At 41.7% G+C, this 17,468-nt stretch overlaps 1 protein-coding gene across 6 annotated transcripts in view; it reads left to right on the top strand.

Annotated features, from left to right (window-relative positions):
• The window catches only part of DTNA (dystrobrevin alpha), a 301,171-nt gene extending 284,292 nt beyond the window's left edge, over positions 1-16,879 (top strand). For 5 of the 6 annotated variants that reach the window (XM_065932383.1, XM_065932382.1, XM_065932381.1 and 2 more), the window contains 6 exons: positions 224-383; positions 2,240-2,329; positions 5,109-5,277; positions 7,817-7,949; positions 9,895-9,943; positions 13,238-15,937. In XM_065932383.1, the coding sequence (XP_065788455.1) occupies positions 224-383; positions 2,240-2,329; positions 5,109-5,277; positions 7,817-7,949; positions 9,895-9,912 (570 nt within the window). In that variant the 3' untranslated portion in view covers positions 9,913-9,943; positions 13,238-15,937. Of the gene's footprint in view, positions 1-223; positions 384-2,239; positions 2,330-5,108; positions 5,278-7,816; positions 7,950-9,894; positions 9,944-13,237 lie in introns of all 6 variants that reach the window. The other variant, XM_065932380.1, reaches the window with a different exon arrangement.
• Positions 16,880-17,468: the final 589 nt, after the last annotated feature.

Below are 17,468 nucleotides of genomic sequence, written 5' to 3'. Positions count from 1 at the left end.
TCTCAGCTTTCGGTTTGTAACCCAAACTTCAGACTATGTCCAGTAAGGTCCTAAACTGTCTGCACCTGCAACTCAAGTTGAGCGTTGCCATCTCCATGACCTAGAACTTCAACCCACTTTGGAATTCCATTGTCACAGTTTTTAACACTTAACAGAGGCACTGGGAAGGGCGTTTGGCATCTTCTTGGGGAAAACAAATTAACGACTTGCCTTGTCTCTCCAGACCCAGGGGGCAGGCTCCCCCCGATCCTCCCCTAGCCACACCATCAGCAGGCCCATCCCCATGCCGGTGCGGTCCGCGTCCGCCTGCTCCACCCCGGCCCACACGCCTCAGGACTCACTCACGGGGGTAGGGGGAGACGTACAGGAGGCGTTTGCACAAAGTAAGTGGCATTACTATTATTATCATTATTACTTTGCTGTGTTCTGCTTTATGTGACCAAAAAAAAAGTCGCCAAGGATTGCGTGGTCTACGGTTATCAGAGCCAGTACCGAGGATGTTCTAGACTGTTCCACTGCTTGTGTCAGAGCCAGGCCTGCAAGACCTTTTAGCAACTCCCTACGCTGATCTGTTCATCCCTTTTCCATCTTATCTTCTGGCTTCTCTTGCCCTGCCCCGTTTTTTTTAATGAGCCTTTGCTCCTCAAGGGAAAGGAAAAAAATCCTTCCAACAGTATCCCTAGGATATTATATGAATGTAATCCATTTGAAGATCCTGCAAGATATTTCTGGCTTTCTTCATTTTACATGAAAGGAAACTCAAGATTTGAGAGTAAACAAGCCCATCTCTTTAGCACAGAGGCAATGGAAAAGGATGCTTAGTCACCTTCCAGATGCCATAGAGAGTTGACTCATTGCCTCTGTGTTCTGGGGCTGGGAGGCGAGGCCCCCACAGTTCACAGAGGAGGGCAGAGAGTGAAGTGAGATGACAAACAGCATTCTCCCATCGCTGCCTCTTCTAGTATTGTATGTACTGCGAGGGTGTTTCCCTTCCTGCCGAAGTTTATCTGTAAGCCAGGTATTTGGAATCTTGAGCCTCTTTTTCAAAGATATTATGGACTTAGCCCTCTATTCCATGTCCACCTTGCCCCGCTGCCAGGCCAGCCCACAAGTATCCTTTCAAGCTTTGCTGTTGTTATTGTTTATCCGCTCAGTCACGTCCAACTCTTTTGCGACCCCTTGGACTGTAGCGCAGCAGACTCCTCTGTCCACGGGATTTCCCAGGCAAGAATAAGGGAGCGGGTTGCCCTTTCCTTCTCCAGGCGATCTTCCCCACCCAGGGATCAAACACAAGTCTCCTGCACTGGCAGGTGGATTCTTTACCCCTGAGCCACCAGAGAAGCCCTGGTTTGAACCCTTAGTGTGATGGAAATCTCATGATAATCTTTCTCAACCATAGAGAAATATGGTCTAAGTTCCAAGTCAGGGTACTTGGCATACATCTTCTGCTCATGTCTTGGCAGCAGGAGCAAGAATCCTCACCCCTTTTCCACCTCCTGAGGACATTGGGTGCACAGGGTTCCCATTCCCAAGAGGTACCTGAAATAGTCGGGGGAGCCCTGCTGGGAGGCGGAGGCTGAGGTGCTGGAGGTCAGAATTTGAGGCGCTTCAGTCACCAGGTAATGGCTGCAGCATCAGTAGCAGCTGCTGGGAAGGCACAGCTCTGGTGGAAAACCAGACTTTTCATCTATGAAGGCAATACTTAAGTAGGGTGATCACATATGCTGCCGGTTTACCTGCGACCATCCCAGTTTGTGCCAGGTCACCCAGTCATTTTTTTAAGATTTATCTTTTTTTAATGTGGACCATTTTTTAAACTTTGATTGAATTTGTTACAATATTGCTTCTGGTTCGTTTTGGTTTTTTGGCTGTGAGACATGTGGGATCTTAGATCCCTGACCAGGGATTGAACCCGCACCCCCTGCATTGGAAGGCAAAGTCTTAACCACTGGGCCACCAGAGAAATCCTCATTCTTGTTACTAATACCACCCCTGTCACTTGTAAAATTTTCCCAGTTTGAACAATAAATTGTATGAATCCCCATCAGTTGCCATGTCTTCATACATCAAAGGCCATTGCCTTGAACACATTTTTTTTCAGGAAATGAACCAAAGCACTTCTGAAAAGAAGTCTTGGAAGTTTTCTTGCTGTAGAATTTCAATGGGAATGATAAACAGCATAAAAAGTTGGGGGAAAGGAGAGTTTTGAATTTTTTTTCTGTTATCATTCTTTCCTAAGGCTCGAGAAGAAATTTAAGGAATGACTTACTAGTAGCAGCAGATTCCATCACTAACACCATGTCCTCTCTCGTGAAAGAGTTGAATTCCGGTAAGTCCCTGGTCCCCTCTTGTCTGTCTGATCATTGCAGAAGGACCCATTAACTTCTGCTAGGGATCTGCTCATAGAACGCTTAGGTGCAATCTTTTTAGCTGAAAACTCTGTATTCTTATCTTAAGATGTTTATTCTCTGAGTGAGAAATGTGAGACCATCTTGAGTTTAATAATTAAAACTTTGTGGGTAAACTTTTAAGAAAGGCCTCTGGAGATTTCAGAATGATCTTTAAACCTTATTTGTTGTTGTTCAGTCTCTACGTCTTATCCAACTCTTTGCGACCCCATGGGCTGTAGCACGCTGGGCTTCTCTGTCATCCACTATCTCCCAGAGTTTGCTCAAAATCATGTCCATTGAATTGGTGATGCTATCTAGCCATCTCATCCTCTGCCACCCCCTTCTCTTTTTGCCTTCAGTCTTTCCCAACATCAGGGTCTATTCTTAACTTTATTTATTACTCCAAAAATAGCTAATAACTCAGAATTGTATAAAGAAGAAAATAACATTTACTGTAAGCTAAACTACTCTGGTTTAACTATTCATTTAATGTTTAATATTTAGGTTGATTCCAGTTATTTACAATTAAAAGCAACTTTCCTGTTTAAAAGAGATCTTCTCATTGTCAAGTATATAAAGATTTTTTAAAGATCTGTGTGACATTTTGTTGGGATATTAGATTTTTTAGTACTGTTTATATTTTGCTGATGAAAAGACTATAAATACATGTTCAATGCAGAAAGTTTGAAAAATGCAGAAAAGAATAAAGAAAAATATTAAAATTGATTTGTGAATCCAGAATCCCATGTGTATGCCTATGGCTGATTCATGTTGATGTATGGCAGAAACCATCACTATACTGTGATTATCTTCCAATTAAAAATAAAATTTTTTTAAAAATTCAGAATTCCAAGTTAGCCAGGGTTACATATATCATGACTCAATGTGACATGATGCTGAACTTATTTTATAAGGTCAAATGTCTTATTTACTAATTTAGACTCTGTTAATTTGGAATGCATGACTATTTGAATGAAGCTAAACTGAAATTTGGGCTTCTTAAGTGGCTCAGTGGTAAAGAATCTGCCCGCCAATGCAGGAGACAAGAGTGTGATCCCTGGGAGAGGAAGATGCCCTGGGGAAGGAAATGGCAACCTACTCCAGTATCCTTGCCTGGGAAATCCCATGGATGGAGGAGCCTGGTGGGCTATAGTCCATAAGGTCACAAAAGAGCTGGACATGAATTAGCGGCTAAACAACAACAAACTGAAATTCACCTTTGCAATATCATCAAAGAAAGATCTTTCCAGAAAATATATAGCATAAAATTGCAGTACTCTTTATCCTAATAATACTACAGAGTTTTAAAAAACTTAACAGTGTTAATATACAAATAAATATCTTGCTAGTTAGGAATACATTTCATTTATTCATGAAAGCCCTACTATCCATATGACTGTTTTTCAGGACTGTGGTTATGTAGTTGAGATTACAAAAACTGTAAAAATAAAACTTCAACATTAATAAAACATCTTGATTTAAATTTCTTAAAGTCTTTATAATTAGAGTGAAAATAATGAAAATTGTTGCTATTATTTTAGGTTAAGATTACCAGATAGGATAAAAATGACAGTAATTAATATATATATCATGGTTAGTGGCATATACCCACTGCCCTAGCAAATGATGAATAAAATGAATACATTCTCATTGTGGACGTTTCAGAGTACTATTAGTTTATACTCTTACAGTACTTTGAAATATTAAGTGAGTGTAGTATTTTAGGGTTGTTTATCTTAAAAGTAGATTTTCCCTAATAGCTTATGGAAACCCCAAACAAACCTTTAATATTGGCCAACCCAATAATGTTAAGCAAAAGTAACAACAGTTTTAATGAAGAGGGGGAAAAACAGAATGCTTGGGGAATTGTCAGTTATTAAGACAAAAATTCCTTATAATATTATTGAGATTTTAAAAAGACAGTGTGTGTGTGTGTGTGTGTGTGTGTGTTAGTTGCTCAGCCGTGTCCAGCTCCTTGCATCCCCATGGACGGTAGCCCACCAGACTCCTGTGTCCATGGAATTCTCCAAGCAAGAATACTAGAGTGTGTTGCCATTCCCTTCTTCAGGGTATCTTCCTGACCCAGGGATCAAACCCAGATCTCCCACATTTAAGTCATATTCTTTATCATTTGAGCCACCAGGGAAGCCCAAAAAAGACAATACTGTATTCTAAATGATCTTATGGTTCAGTTCAGTTCAGTCGCTCAGTCGTGTCTGACTCTCTGTGACCCCATGGACTGTAGCATGCCAGGTCTCCCTGTCCATCACCAACTCCTGGAGCTCGCTCAAACTAATGTCCATTGAGTCAGTGATGCCATCCAACCATCTCATCCTCTGTCATCCCCTTCTCCTCCCACCTTCAATCTTTCCCAGCATCAGGGTCTTTTCAGTTCTTTGCATCAGGTGGCCAAAGTATTGGAGTTTCAGCATCAACATCAGTTCTTCCAATGAATATTCAGGACTGATTTCCTTTAGGATGGACTGGTTGGATCTCCTTGCAGTCCAAGGGACCCTTAAGAGTCTTCCTGATCTTATGGCAATTCATGTCAATATCAATTCTCATTTTGAAAAAAAAACGAACACTTACTTGACTTGTGTACAGTAGCTGGTCAGTGTTTTACACAGCACAGGTTAGTTTATGTTAAACCTAGCCCTTTATTGGCTGATCATAATAAAATCTAAGACATTCTTTACTTTCTTCAATTGTACCTAATAGAGGTGGGGAGTGAAACTGATAGTAACGTGGATTCTGAATTTGCACGGACTCAGTTTGAAGATCTGGTCCCATCACCAACCTCTGAAAAAGCTTTTCTAGCACAAATCCACGCCCGAAAACCTGGGTACCTTCACGGTGGAGCTACCCCAAGCACCATGCGTGGGGACATGTGAGTATCTTCTTCCAGGGGGTATTTTTTCAGTAACAGAACACTCTGCAGGGAGCATAGGAAAATAAATACATGGTTGCTTAGTTTTTCATTTTGGAAAGGAATGATGCAGTTTCCTTTTCTGCCAGAAAAGGTAGAAGGGTGTATATGTGCTAAGTCACTTCAGTCATGTCTGAATCTATGCGACCCTATGGCCTGCAGCCCGCCAGGCTCCTTTGTCCATGGGATTCTCCAGGGAAGAGAACTGGAGTGGGTTGCCATGCCCTCCTCCAGGAGATCTTCCTGTCCCAGGGATCGAACCCACGTCTCTTGTGTCTCCTGCATTGGCAGATGGGTTCTTTACCACTAGCGCCCCCTGGGAAGCCCAGGTAGTAGAGTGCTTCGTTTCAATTTCTCATTGTGACTTTTCCTCCCAACAATTTCCAGAGTATCAGTAATGAAAACCAACCAATACATATTGAGATCCTGGCCCGCCCAAGGCACTCAACCAGTTAGATACAAAATAGCATCAAAAATCACTCCCAGCGTCCCAGGACTCATAGACTAGTTCAGAAGATAAATCATCCCGTCTTCCAAATTTACTAGATTCACTCTTAAGGGCCCCGGTGATACTAGAGAGGCCTCTGTTCAAAGTGAGTGTAAACATCATCTATGCACTTGTGATTTGAATAACTAAATGTATAAAAATCTCATTATAAAGAAGTCCAATTTGCTTGACTTGTTGAATATGTATAAATCTGACCTTCAAAAGACATTTTGCGAAGATTTTCACCCAATTAGGTTTCTGTAGCTTGACAGAAGCCAGTAGAATCAGTGACATTCCCTACTAGACTGTGACCTTGGATCAGCTCAGAGTAGTCAGGCAGAAAAAGTTAAAGCTGAGAAACAAAGGCAAAGCAAGGACAGACCTGCAGAACCCAGCTTGGGAGAGAAAAGCATAAAATTAAGCAAGTTAAGTAAGTGGAGTTCGGAGAAATATGGACAGGGGCTCACCCAGAAGCTGGAAAAGGGAGTTGATAAGCAGTTTAAAAAAAAAAACTACAGAAGGGTGGTGGTGCTGAACATGAGAACTGCAGGCTAGTCTACAGAATTAAACTGTCTGTTTTAAAGACCCAAAGAAGAAATTAACCAGAGGCCTTTCTGGTGTTTTGACTCCCCATCCAAGGAGTGAGTAAAAAACCAGTAATAACGGGAAATTAAAAATAGACGTGGTTTGAAAGCCAGCTGTGAAAAGGCAGAGAGCATAAAATCAAAACAAAACAGTTATAATTTTATGTGGCAGGAGGCTGCTGCTTCTAATTGTAGTTTGCTTTCTTGTCCTTCCCTCTGTAACTTAGGATTATTTGATTTGTTTGTTATTCAGACTGGTGAACTGTGATCAGTTCAGTCTGGTAAATAACATTAGCTATGTGATTTTTTATAATTGAGCATTTACATGGTGGTGACCTAAAACTTTCCTGATCCAGTCGCAAGATCCAAGACTGTAGCTAAAGTCACCCCATCTGCTGTCCCTGGCAGACTGGTGGCAGGACCGGCTACCAACAGTGATGTGGGGGTGGGGAGGGAAAGTTTATAGAGGCCTTGCAGACCTATTTAGGCTGGCCCCAAACCTCTAAAAATAACAAGAACATGTCGTACAGATATAAATAAACATGAACATTGGCATTTATGTTCCAACCCAGAAACTTCTACTTGACCACTCTTTTTCATTTTAGGGGATATTTTAATATCTGTACTATCTAAGCATGTACTGTGTTTTAGTCCAAGAATATTTTAGTCATATGATTTAGGTAGTGGATTTATATTCAGTCCCAGGAAGAACTTTATATATACTTGGATAAATAGATGGAGAGTCACATATTAGTGAATGAGATCATTCTTATCCATTTGTTTCATGGTGGAATTGGACAATTTAAATGGATTTCTTAAAGTCAGAGATAGTATACATTTTTAAGATCAAGAGCTGTGGGTTAGAATATTAGTCTTCCTGACATTGATTGACTGATATTCTGAGCCTTGATTCTACCATGAAAATACAGCACGTGGGTACATGGGCCTATATACATGCAGAACACAAAGAGGGTTAAATTACAAACAAATATCCTTAGACATTATTTCACTAGAGGGCTCACTTCCCTTATAGAAAATGTTCTTGGACTCCATTTTTTTAAGCCCCCAAATTGGGAAAACTGTATCCTCTCGCAAAATAAGTCTGCCTTTTTTTTTTAAGAATGACAAACATTTAAAGGGCAACCCATTCCAGTAAACTCTAGGAAAACAGGTGACAGTGGTCACCAGACCACCATAGGAAAACTGCCTATGAGAACTCCTTGATCATATATTCCTCTAAACTTCCAAAGCATCTTTCGAGTTTTTTTCATCATGTCAAAGAAAATCCTGAATTGAAGTAAATTGAAGCAAAGAAGTGAATTAGAGACAAAAAAAAAATGTGCACCCGGAACTACAGGTAATACAGGAATTCCACTCATATTTGCCTTTTAAGATTTGCTTCAAAATGCCCTCTGTGGTTGACTCCCAGGGTTACAGAAGATGGGGACCCCTACGTGCAGCCAGAGGATGAGAACTATGAAGATGACTCTGTCCGGCAGCTGGAGAACGAGCTGAAGATGGAGGAATACCTAAAACAGAAGCTACAGGACGAAGCCTACCAGGTACCAAGAACCCACCCCACTTCGACCCCCACCCCCCGGTGACCAGATCTTTTACATTATTCCAAAACTTGGTGCCTTCTCCTTCCTTCCACCCTCCCTTTCTGGAATATTCTGACAGGACTCCTTAGTCCATGAATTCTAAGACAGGGAAAGGTTTAATGCTTCTTAAAGCTGTCACTCACCATGTATTCCTGTAAATTCTGAGCTGGAAAATGAAAAGAGGCCTTCCATAGTGATGAATAGTTCATGACCCTCCAAGATCATTAGGAAAACACTTTTTAAGAAAAGATACAGTTGGTTTTCCGTATCAACAGATTCAGAATCTGTGGATACTGAGGTTCAACTGAAAGGAACTTTGAATATCCATGGATGGGGATCCATCTGTGGGATGGGGGTATCCTGGTACCAGTCCCCCATGAATACTCTGGGATTCTATGCCCTTGGATGGGCCACAGGGCACAAGGAAATTGACTAAGCATAAGTATACCTCTGTCCTTGAATCACTTGTCTCAACTTCCCTCCCTGCCTGCCTCATATCACATGTTAAGAAGTCAAAGAGTGACAAACCTCAGCTAGAAATGTTGGGGGAACTATAGGCCCCCATTCAGCAGGGTGTGGTTGGACAGATTGTCGTATATCCTGGATAGCATGTTAATCCATCTGAGAATTCACCTGACGTAACACGTGCAATGGAGAATAATATTATCCTTACAGGGATGCATTTTCCCCATGGAGATTGTTCTACTGCCCTGTTTATTTACCTTGTATGTTTCCCTTCCCTGTGCCTTGCTGGAGTTCTGGGAGGACAGGGGTATTTGGATGGTTGAGACCTACTGCCCCGCCCCAGGCCCCAGTGGGTTATTTTATCAGGTCAGGCTTTCTGTCCAACATCCAGATAAGTTTTTTCCACCATCTTAGGAGCAGTAGCTCTCTCTTACTCTGTTATTGGAAGAAAGAAAAGCAGATAAAATAAGTTTTCTACTCCTCATACATCTGTAGATTGCTTGGAAATATTTTCCTAAGAAGAATAGAGCAAAAGGGAAGTCTACCAACCCCACCTTGACAATATAAAATGGAAGTTTTGCCTCTTTGGAAAGTTCCAAAACAGTTGTGTTTCAGAATAACTCCAATGTAGGCCTAGTTAAACAAGCAGTGACCAGATATGTAAAACTATTCTTGAATCCTGCATAACCAGACTTGCCTCGAGTGCACGCCAGGGAGGACGTTTTTCTTCACAACTTTTATGGCCTGTCCACAGGAGGAAATTAGCCTGCATAAAGCCCCTGGGTGTGTCTGGGAACTCTGAGGGGTGGCATTCCTACATATATCTCCTTTTGGCCCTGCTGTGCAGAAGGAGAGAGAGATATGGTTAAATAATATTCTGGTTCATGCTGTTAGAGGCACCTATTAGACCTTCCTCTGGGAACCCACATTAGTTTCTGGATTTTGGTGACAACCGTAACTGAAATTCTTATTTTTTTAAAAAAAGAAGGAGTCATTTCATATAAGGTATTAGATTTTTATTTATTTCAATGAACTAGAGATGTAACCTGATACAAGCAAACTGAAAGGAAATTCTATTAACAGCATCAGCTTCCATTGGAGTTCCTACCATCTCTGGTAGATTTTAAGCTCCTCCTTTCTCCTTTCTTCTTTCTTCTCTCCTTTCCTCATCACAATCAGTGACTTCAAAGAAAAGACAAAGAAAAGGGTGAAGAGATTGTAACGGGTCCATGTGTTATATGCCCTGGAGAAGGTTGAAGTGGTTTTTCCTTGTCTGCTCTATGAGTTGTTGGATGGGTCAGAAAGTTACTTTCATTCCCTGGATTCTCTCTGTCTGTCTATCTATCTTTCTGCATGGCTTCCAACCAAATAATTCACCAGCTTGACTGCATCACAGACTTTACATGTCACCTTTCTTGTTTGTGTCCTTTGTCACCCGCAGGTCAGCTTGCAAGGTTGAATGCAATATCCTTTTATCACTCTCCTCTCAAGTAAGTATCCACTTATTTAGGAGGAAATGTGGCCACTGTAAACTGGATTCTGATCATTTGTAACCTACATGCACAATCACTGTCTCTTAGGCTTTTTCTATGGTAAACTATCCTCTTTCCCTGCTGATAGCAAAGAATCATCCTGGACTGTGAAACATATCATTCTAGTCCAGTGGTGATTTACCAGACAACCTTGGGAGTTCACTTTTTACTCTTTGAATTAGGAAAACTGGCAGAGGAATTTCTATAGCCCAAAGATGCCCCAGAAATGTCCGGCTGTAAAGCCAATTTGCTGATCCATAACTGCATCCAAGTTTTCAATCTCTCTGGCACTTGAGAGAGAAAAATTCAAGCTTGCTCAGCACTTGCAGAAATGAGTCAGCTCCTTAGTCCTACTGTACTTATGGCCCAAAAGATCCAAGTGTGCACCTTAACCAGTGAAATCAAGAACATTAATTACTAAAGAAAACAAAAAGCATAGAGGGAAGCTTCTACAGCCTTATGTTTTTGGAACAGCTAATTCACACCCATCATGGAATTCAGCAAGATATAAATTAATTTAAAATACCTTTTCTGTGGCTTGTGATCCCCCACCTTCAGAGATTTACCTAAATACATGGGAAATTCTCAGTAGTTTTTTGTTTTTGTTTTTTTTTTTAATTTAAAGGGACTAGCATTTGATTGTCAAGGACCACTTGACTATAGTGGTCTGAAGCTTAGGGTCTGGACTCTTTAACAGACTGATTTCAAAAATGAGTTCCATCAAATCCTAGCAGCATAATCTTTGAAAAATTGCTTGGACCTCTATGAGCCTTTGTTTCCACTGTACAACATGTATCATAATACCTACCTCATAGAGGAGGTGTACTCCCTGGGATACACGGAGTTACAGCTTAACTGGTGGCAGACACACTATCATTTCATTCTGAGCACACACATACATGCCTAGCCCTGTGCTCAGTGCTTTACAAGCAGCTCAGTCCCTGGGAGTGACAATAATTATTATGTGAGTGTATGAGAACCCCCTAGACTCAGAACTAGCTTGCTCTCTCTACTTAAGTGAATAAGGTTGGGATTCGGCTTTGTGCTACGATTTGACACACCTTCAGCTACACTGTCCCATGAGTCTGATGGTTTCTCAGGCTCCAGCTTATGGCCATTTAGATGTCCCACATTACAATTCAAAGCTAATACACCTCTCACCGTCATGACTGCAGAAGACCAAGGACTTGTAACTGTTTTAGTTCTTCAGTCTATTCCCACCCATGGAATCTCGGAAGTCTTCAGTGCAGTTGAGAGGAAACTCAACCCTAGCTGCTAAGTTGAAAAAGGAACATATGTCTTCTAAATGATATATCAATTAGTAATGAATACATTCTAGCTGAAACACTGCTGACCTCCTGTCTTGGTCCTCAGGTTAAGATGAAGCAAGTAAAAATCAATTGTAATTGTTACTATGAAATATATTTTTTGAGATGTGAGGCCCTTTTAGTATAAAGGAAGGATCTTATTGAGTACATTTTAGTCTGTCTCCCTTGGACTTGAGACTACTACACCATGAGTTCTCCTGATTCATCATGACTACAGTGAAAAAGTTCCCAAGAGCAATTTCTGAAAATATTCACTCCTGTTACTTTTCCAGAGGAGCAAGACAGTTCCTTTCATAGCATTTTCTTTCTCTGAACTCTAGCAATTTGATCATTTTTGTTATGCACATTATTTAAACATCAGTAGGTAGTTCTTATAAAAATATACTTCTTTAAAAACCCTAATAAAATGCCTTTGACATTTTTTATTTAGTTGCTAAGTCAGGTCCAATTCTTTTGCCACCCATGGACTGTAGCCTGCCAGGCTCCTCTGTCCATGCGATTTCTCAGGCAAGAATACTGGAGTGGGTTGTCATTTCCTTCTCCAAGGGATCTTCCCAGCCCTGGGATCAAACCTGTGTCTTCTGTGTTGGCAGGTGGATTCTTTACTACTGAGCCACAGCAGAAGCCCCAGCCCTGGACATAAACCAAGATAAAAAGCAGTATTTGGTTCTTGTCCATAAACGCCAAAGATTTTAATCTTCAAATTTTATTTCCAATAAAACTTAAAACAGCTGCGACCTCTGCTACTTCCTGCATCCTTACCTACGTAGCTGGCCTTCCACAGGATTCTAAATATAAACCAGTCTGTCACCAAATCACCAAGTCAGACAAAATTAACTTAAGATCTGATGGAACACTGCAGGAGCTAGTAGCTTTTTATCCTTGCAGCTAGTTCTGCTGCTGCTGCTGCTGCTAAGTCGCTCCAGTCATGTCTGACTCTGTGTGACCCCATAGACGGCAGCCCACCAGGCTCCCCAGTCCCTGGGATTCTCCAGGCAAGAACACTGGAGTGGGTTACCCTACTGTAATTTTTCTTGATGAAACCAAGAAAGACAGCTGAGACTGTAGAACAGTCTGTTGAAATCTATTCACCGGCTATACTGCAAGACTGGAAATTATCCCAAAATATATGCATCTCTTCTGCAAGGGTCCTAAAGTCGATTTCATCAGCTCAAAGTCAATTAGGCATCCACGAAGCAGAGCCCTACGTAACTAAGGGGCAAAAGGTGCAACACCAGAGACATGGAAGACCCATCCTCTGCTCAAGAAAATCCTTAGGCCTCTTTGAAGATAAATATGCACTTACCAACACATTAACAAGAGCTAATGGAGAGAAACCTGTTTTATTGCTTTTCAGCTAGCCACATGGGAAGAAACGGTACACATAAAGCTTAGCACCCAAGTTAGAGTCCACCGTGGTTCCATTTTGGCCCTATCAAATCTTAGGTTGGTCCCTTTTCCATCCCTCTGGCCACATGGTACTCCACTCACCTTGGCCAGCCACATCCTAACCTCAGAAATTGGAGGATGGAAGATAAAAGGTGGATTTTTTTTTTAATTAGCGTGGCAAAAAAAACACACAAAATTAGCATGGCATTCTGATGGTGAATCAGTGCTTTTATCTCTTTGTCCAAAGGACAACACAGATATTTCTGTTAATGTTACTTGAACCTTCCAGATGCCTTAGGTGCCCACTAGGCAAGAGTCTCACCCTGGAGGATTCTTGTCCTCTCTTCTACCAGAAGGTGCAATAGCCCAATGGCCCAAGACATTCATTGCTGATTGTCAGAGGAAGAAAGGAGTCTGTGTGTGTGTGTGTATGCGTGTTTCGGGGTGGGGGAAAGGAGAATTCTAAGCTTCATAACTCTAATCTAGAGAACAGTTTCCATCTTTAAAAAACAAATCACACATTGCTTATTCCCAGGCAAGCTATAGTCAGACAGATGCAAGTAACAGGAGAGCTGGTGATGAAGGACACAGCTGCACCCCCAGAGGAGAAGACGGCAGCCTGGCAGCAGCCTCAGCTCAAGGAACAGAGGACCCACCACATGCAGCCGCTCCCGACAGACCCCCGCCCCCTAAAGACTGTGTTCTGCCGACTATAGTGCAGCTAACTTTTTGTTCTAAGTTTTGTAGTTCATAGACGTGTGTTTTGAGAAGGAAAAAAGGAATAATAAGACTTCTGTTCAAAGCTAACTTATCAGCTACATCTTCTGTAACACAGCTTATCCCTCAAAATGAAAACACAGGCTGAAATCCCATGCTGCTGTTACTCACAATGGCAGTATTAACAAGCATCTTACCTTTGCACATGATATTGAACCTGGTCAGTTTACAACGACATTACTAATACTGTTTATAGCTAGGAGTTTCATTTCTGAATTCTCTGAGATTTTAGCAAAACAGTTGATTATATACACTGTACATTTTTTTTCCACAGCAACTGGAAAAAAAGCAACCACTTGCAGTTATTCACTGAGCCTAAAGGATTTGGTTCCCGAGGGTACAGACTCAGAGCCCCAAAGCCAAGAAGGGTCCTTGGCCTGCATGGTCTGCACTTGTCTCCAAGTCTCTGAGAGCAGAGGCTTGAACCAAACCCACCAGGAGAATCCAATCTCTGTGGCTTCTTTCCAACTTGGGGTTGTTTTCTTTCAAGATACTCTTAGCCTATCAGCCATAGAATTTAGTGTAAATATTTTTTTTTTCCAAATAGAGATCATATTCCAAAAAAAAAAAAAAAAAGGCAACATTCAAATTATATAGAATCTAGTTTTTAAAATCAGCACAGCTCTTCTTAAAAACTGTGAACTCTGTTTTGAAATACTCGTTACTAAAGCTGTTTATAAACCACAGGTGCCATAAGATCCCCCCAATGGACTCAAGTTATCTCTCTGCTCTTCCACGGCTGGTTCCTTTCGGTTTAGCTTTAGGGAGCATGTTTCTAACAGCACCGCTCATCCACCAGTTCCCCTATCAGGTCGTTTGGAGGCCTTTCAGCTTTAAATGTACAGGCTTAAAGTGCGCTTGCAAACGTTCGCTCTCCTTTTCTTTCTGAATGTGTTTTGCCTTAGCTGGCTACCTGGTGTTCTGCATGCAGCCTCCTGTGGTCACGTGAGAGGAAACAGGCTTTCCTAAGTGGAGCTGGGATTTTGCACTCCGTGAAAAGCTGATGTGCAAAAGAACGGTCAAGGAAGGGAGAATGAATGACTCTGTTGATGGTCCTTTCTGAGGGCCCTCTTTGGGGAGCACCAAAGACCTCCCTTAGGGATTCTGGAGAAATGAAAAAAATAATCTACTTGTTTCAAGATTTGATGAAATAAAAATCCTGCAATATAGTAGATACATTATCCTTTAATTGGCAGCTTCTCTGAATTCCTGTTTCTCCTTTAAAAGAAAGAAGAGAACATCATTCTAGAACAGTGGTTCTTGAAATGCGGTCCCTGGACCAGCAGCGCCAGCATCACCTGGGGAATTTATTAGAAATGCAGATTCTTAGACCCTAACCCCAGCCCTACTGAATCAGAAATGGGGTTGGGGCCCCGTCATCTGTGTTTGAACCTTCCAGGTGATTCTGATACGTGCTGAAGCTGAAGAACCACTGCTTTAGAAGAAAGTTGTGTAATAAAATCTCTGAAAAGGCCTTACTCAGAATAAGCAAGAAAGGTTCTAAGTCATTCTCAAAGTTTGAGCGATTCAATTTTGCTTCCAGGGTTGGCAGAAGCCTTCTCCCACCCCCACAGTCGGTAGTTGGTGGGTGCCCTGCTGAGAAGTGACATCCCAACTTCTAACTTCTTTCTTCCCAGAGGGTTCTCAGATGCTCCCATCTCTGTGTTGGGTCAGACACCACCTCCTTGACTGCCCTCAGGAACAAAATCGCTTGCCTTGGGGTTAGTAAAGCTCTCTGTTGGCATTAGCAAGGAGCACATTCTGCCCCTTGATGTACTTAATCATTTTTCCCTGGAGAGCCAGCCTGACAAATGTCCCTGAGAACAGGCTGACACCAAAGGGACACAACTGCACAGTTCTCAGATTTCTTTGCACAGAGGGATATTATTGCAGGTTTTGTTCGTGTATCTTAATGTTCATCTCCTTCCCTCTGCCCATCCTCTGTGAACCCATACCTCTCTAGATGGAGCAGGTGGCCACTGGTGCCTCATACTCAGTACTTAAAACCACTACATCCCAGCTACCTACATGGCTGTTGGCTCTGAATCATAGCTGGGCAGTTCTCAGTCTCAGAACCCTGACCCTACATTCAGCCACTACCTGGACCGAGCTGACAGATGTTATCATTTTGTGTTTCTGCATCATGTTTGTCTAAGGTTTGGACTGTTCTGTGGGTAACCTTCCTGCATCATAGTGTTCACTGCCAATTCCATCACACGGTCGTCGATCCCATTGTACGAAGTCATTGCAAGGACTCTGGAAACTGCTGCCAATGACCGATTCCTGACTAACCAGCCACCTTTTCTTTCTCTTAGCTCCACGTCAGCCCTGAGACCAGACTCAAGCACCCCTGTCCTGTAAACGAGACAAAATGGCGTGCGTTATTTTGGGTTTTTGTGTTTTTGGGCGGGTTTCTTTCCTTGGCTCTCCAAATCTACTTTTGGGGCCTGTTCTAAGTGCAAACCCAGCAGGTGTCACCTGTCCTGTCCGTTAGGTACAGTTCTGTCTGGCGAGGATTGTTTCTTTCTTGTTCCACGATGAATTGCACATCCATCTCCATTAGAGGTGATGCCCTATTAATGAGCACTGGTCTAACACAGCCAACCCTCCCCCACGGCACCATGTGAATGGAGGGAGGGAGGAGGGTGAAATCTACTGTAGGGGATTCAGGAATCAGTTGTGGTTGGTCAGGACGGAAGTCGGGGTAAATGTGGTTGGTCAGAGGGAGATGTGCTGGAGATTGTGAAAAATGGATTCTCGAGTGATCTACTCTAAGACAGGGAAGGTTCATTTGTAAGTAGTAATGTGAACTGAACTACATAAGAGTGTGGCCTTTGTTGTGATATACTATGTATTTTCTTATATGCATGAGCCAAACTGTTGCATCATAATTTAGCACTGATGTCTGCTTTTATTTTGATCATCTTTATCCACCCTTATTAGTTCTTGGCTGTTAACTGTAGGTAGACGTTGTAAATCCAGCAGCCTTTGGTCGCTGCAGTCACCTTGGTTCGATTCCACACAAACAACAACTACACCATGTCCTCAGAAGAAAGGGCATTTTTACCTTTGAACCAAAAAGAGGGAAAAAAAAAAATCAGAGGTATCACATCCTGAGGCTAATTAACTCTAAGACATTTTTAATTATGACTACTGTAATTCGACACCATTTGAAGTAACCAATTCAGAGACACTAAAGATTTCACAACATTCATGGGTATGTAACAAAACTACTATTGTATGGGTTTTTTGTATTGCTGTTAAGTATTGTTTTGTGTGTATGTGTGTGTGTTGGAACCTCCTGGGGACATGTTATATTTTGAAGTGATTAAACTATTTAATTGTGTGTCTATATTTTGGAATGGAATTATTTCTTCATTAAAAAATGTTTTTAAAAACACTATATCTTGCGTATTTTGTTCTTTTGTTTCAATGAATGTTTCCTAAAACAACATGAGGTTAGTCTAAGAAAGACAAGTCAGTGTTTGGAGCATGAAGCTTGGACTACTGATTGAGGATCAAGCAATTGAGGTCAAATATTTCACCTTTTCCTGCCTTTGAGGATGCAGTTTTTTTAAAAAATGAGATACTATTCTGCTGCTCATGGAAAGCCTTGTTGTGATTAAGATCAAAAATCCATACTCCCTCTCCTTTTTTCTCTTCCTCTTCTTTCTTTTCTTCCCCAAATTCCAAATGTTGGGGAAAAATAGCTAACATTTGTGTAATCCTTTACAACTTCCAAAAACCCTGTTTCATTTACATTTGATCCTCACATTATCCATTTGAGGAGTACTTAGTCATCCAGATGTATAACTTACGGTGCTGCCTTTGTTCTGAAAAAATCTGCAGACCAGGCTGTGATGAATAGACTAGGCATGCCATCAAACAAGAAACAGAGGGAAAAACACAAGAAATTTCCCACTTCTGAGAAGATGGTGCACTTTTCGGAGGAGTTTCAGGAGTTAGGCTTCTCCCTCTATGCAGGGCTA

The sequence above is a fragment of the Muntiacus reevesi genome, chromosome 4 (assembly GCF_963930625.1).
Source record: "Muntiacus reevesi chromosome 4, mMunRee1.1, whole genome shotgun sequence".
NCBI lineage: Eukaryota > Metazoa > Chordata > Mammalia > Artiodactyla > Cervidae > Muntiacus > Muntiacus reevesi.
This window is presented reverse-complemented; position numbering and strand designations above follow the sequence as displayed.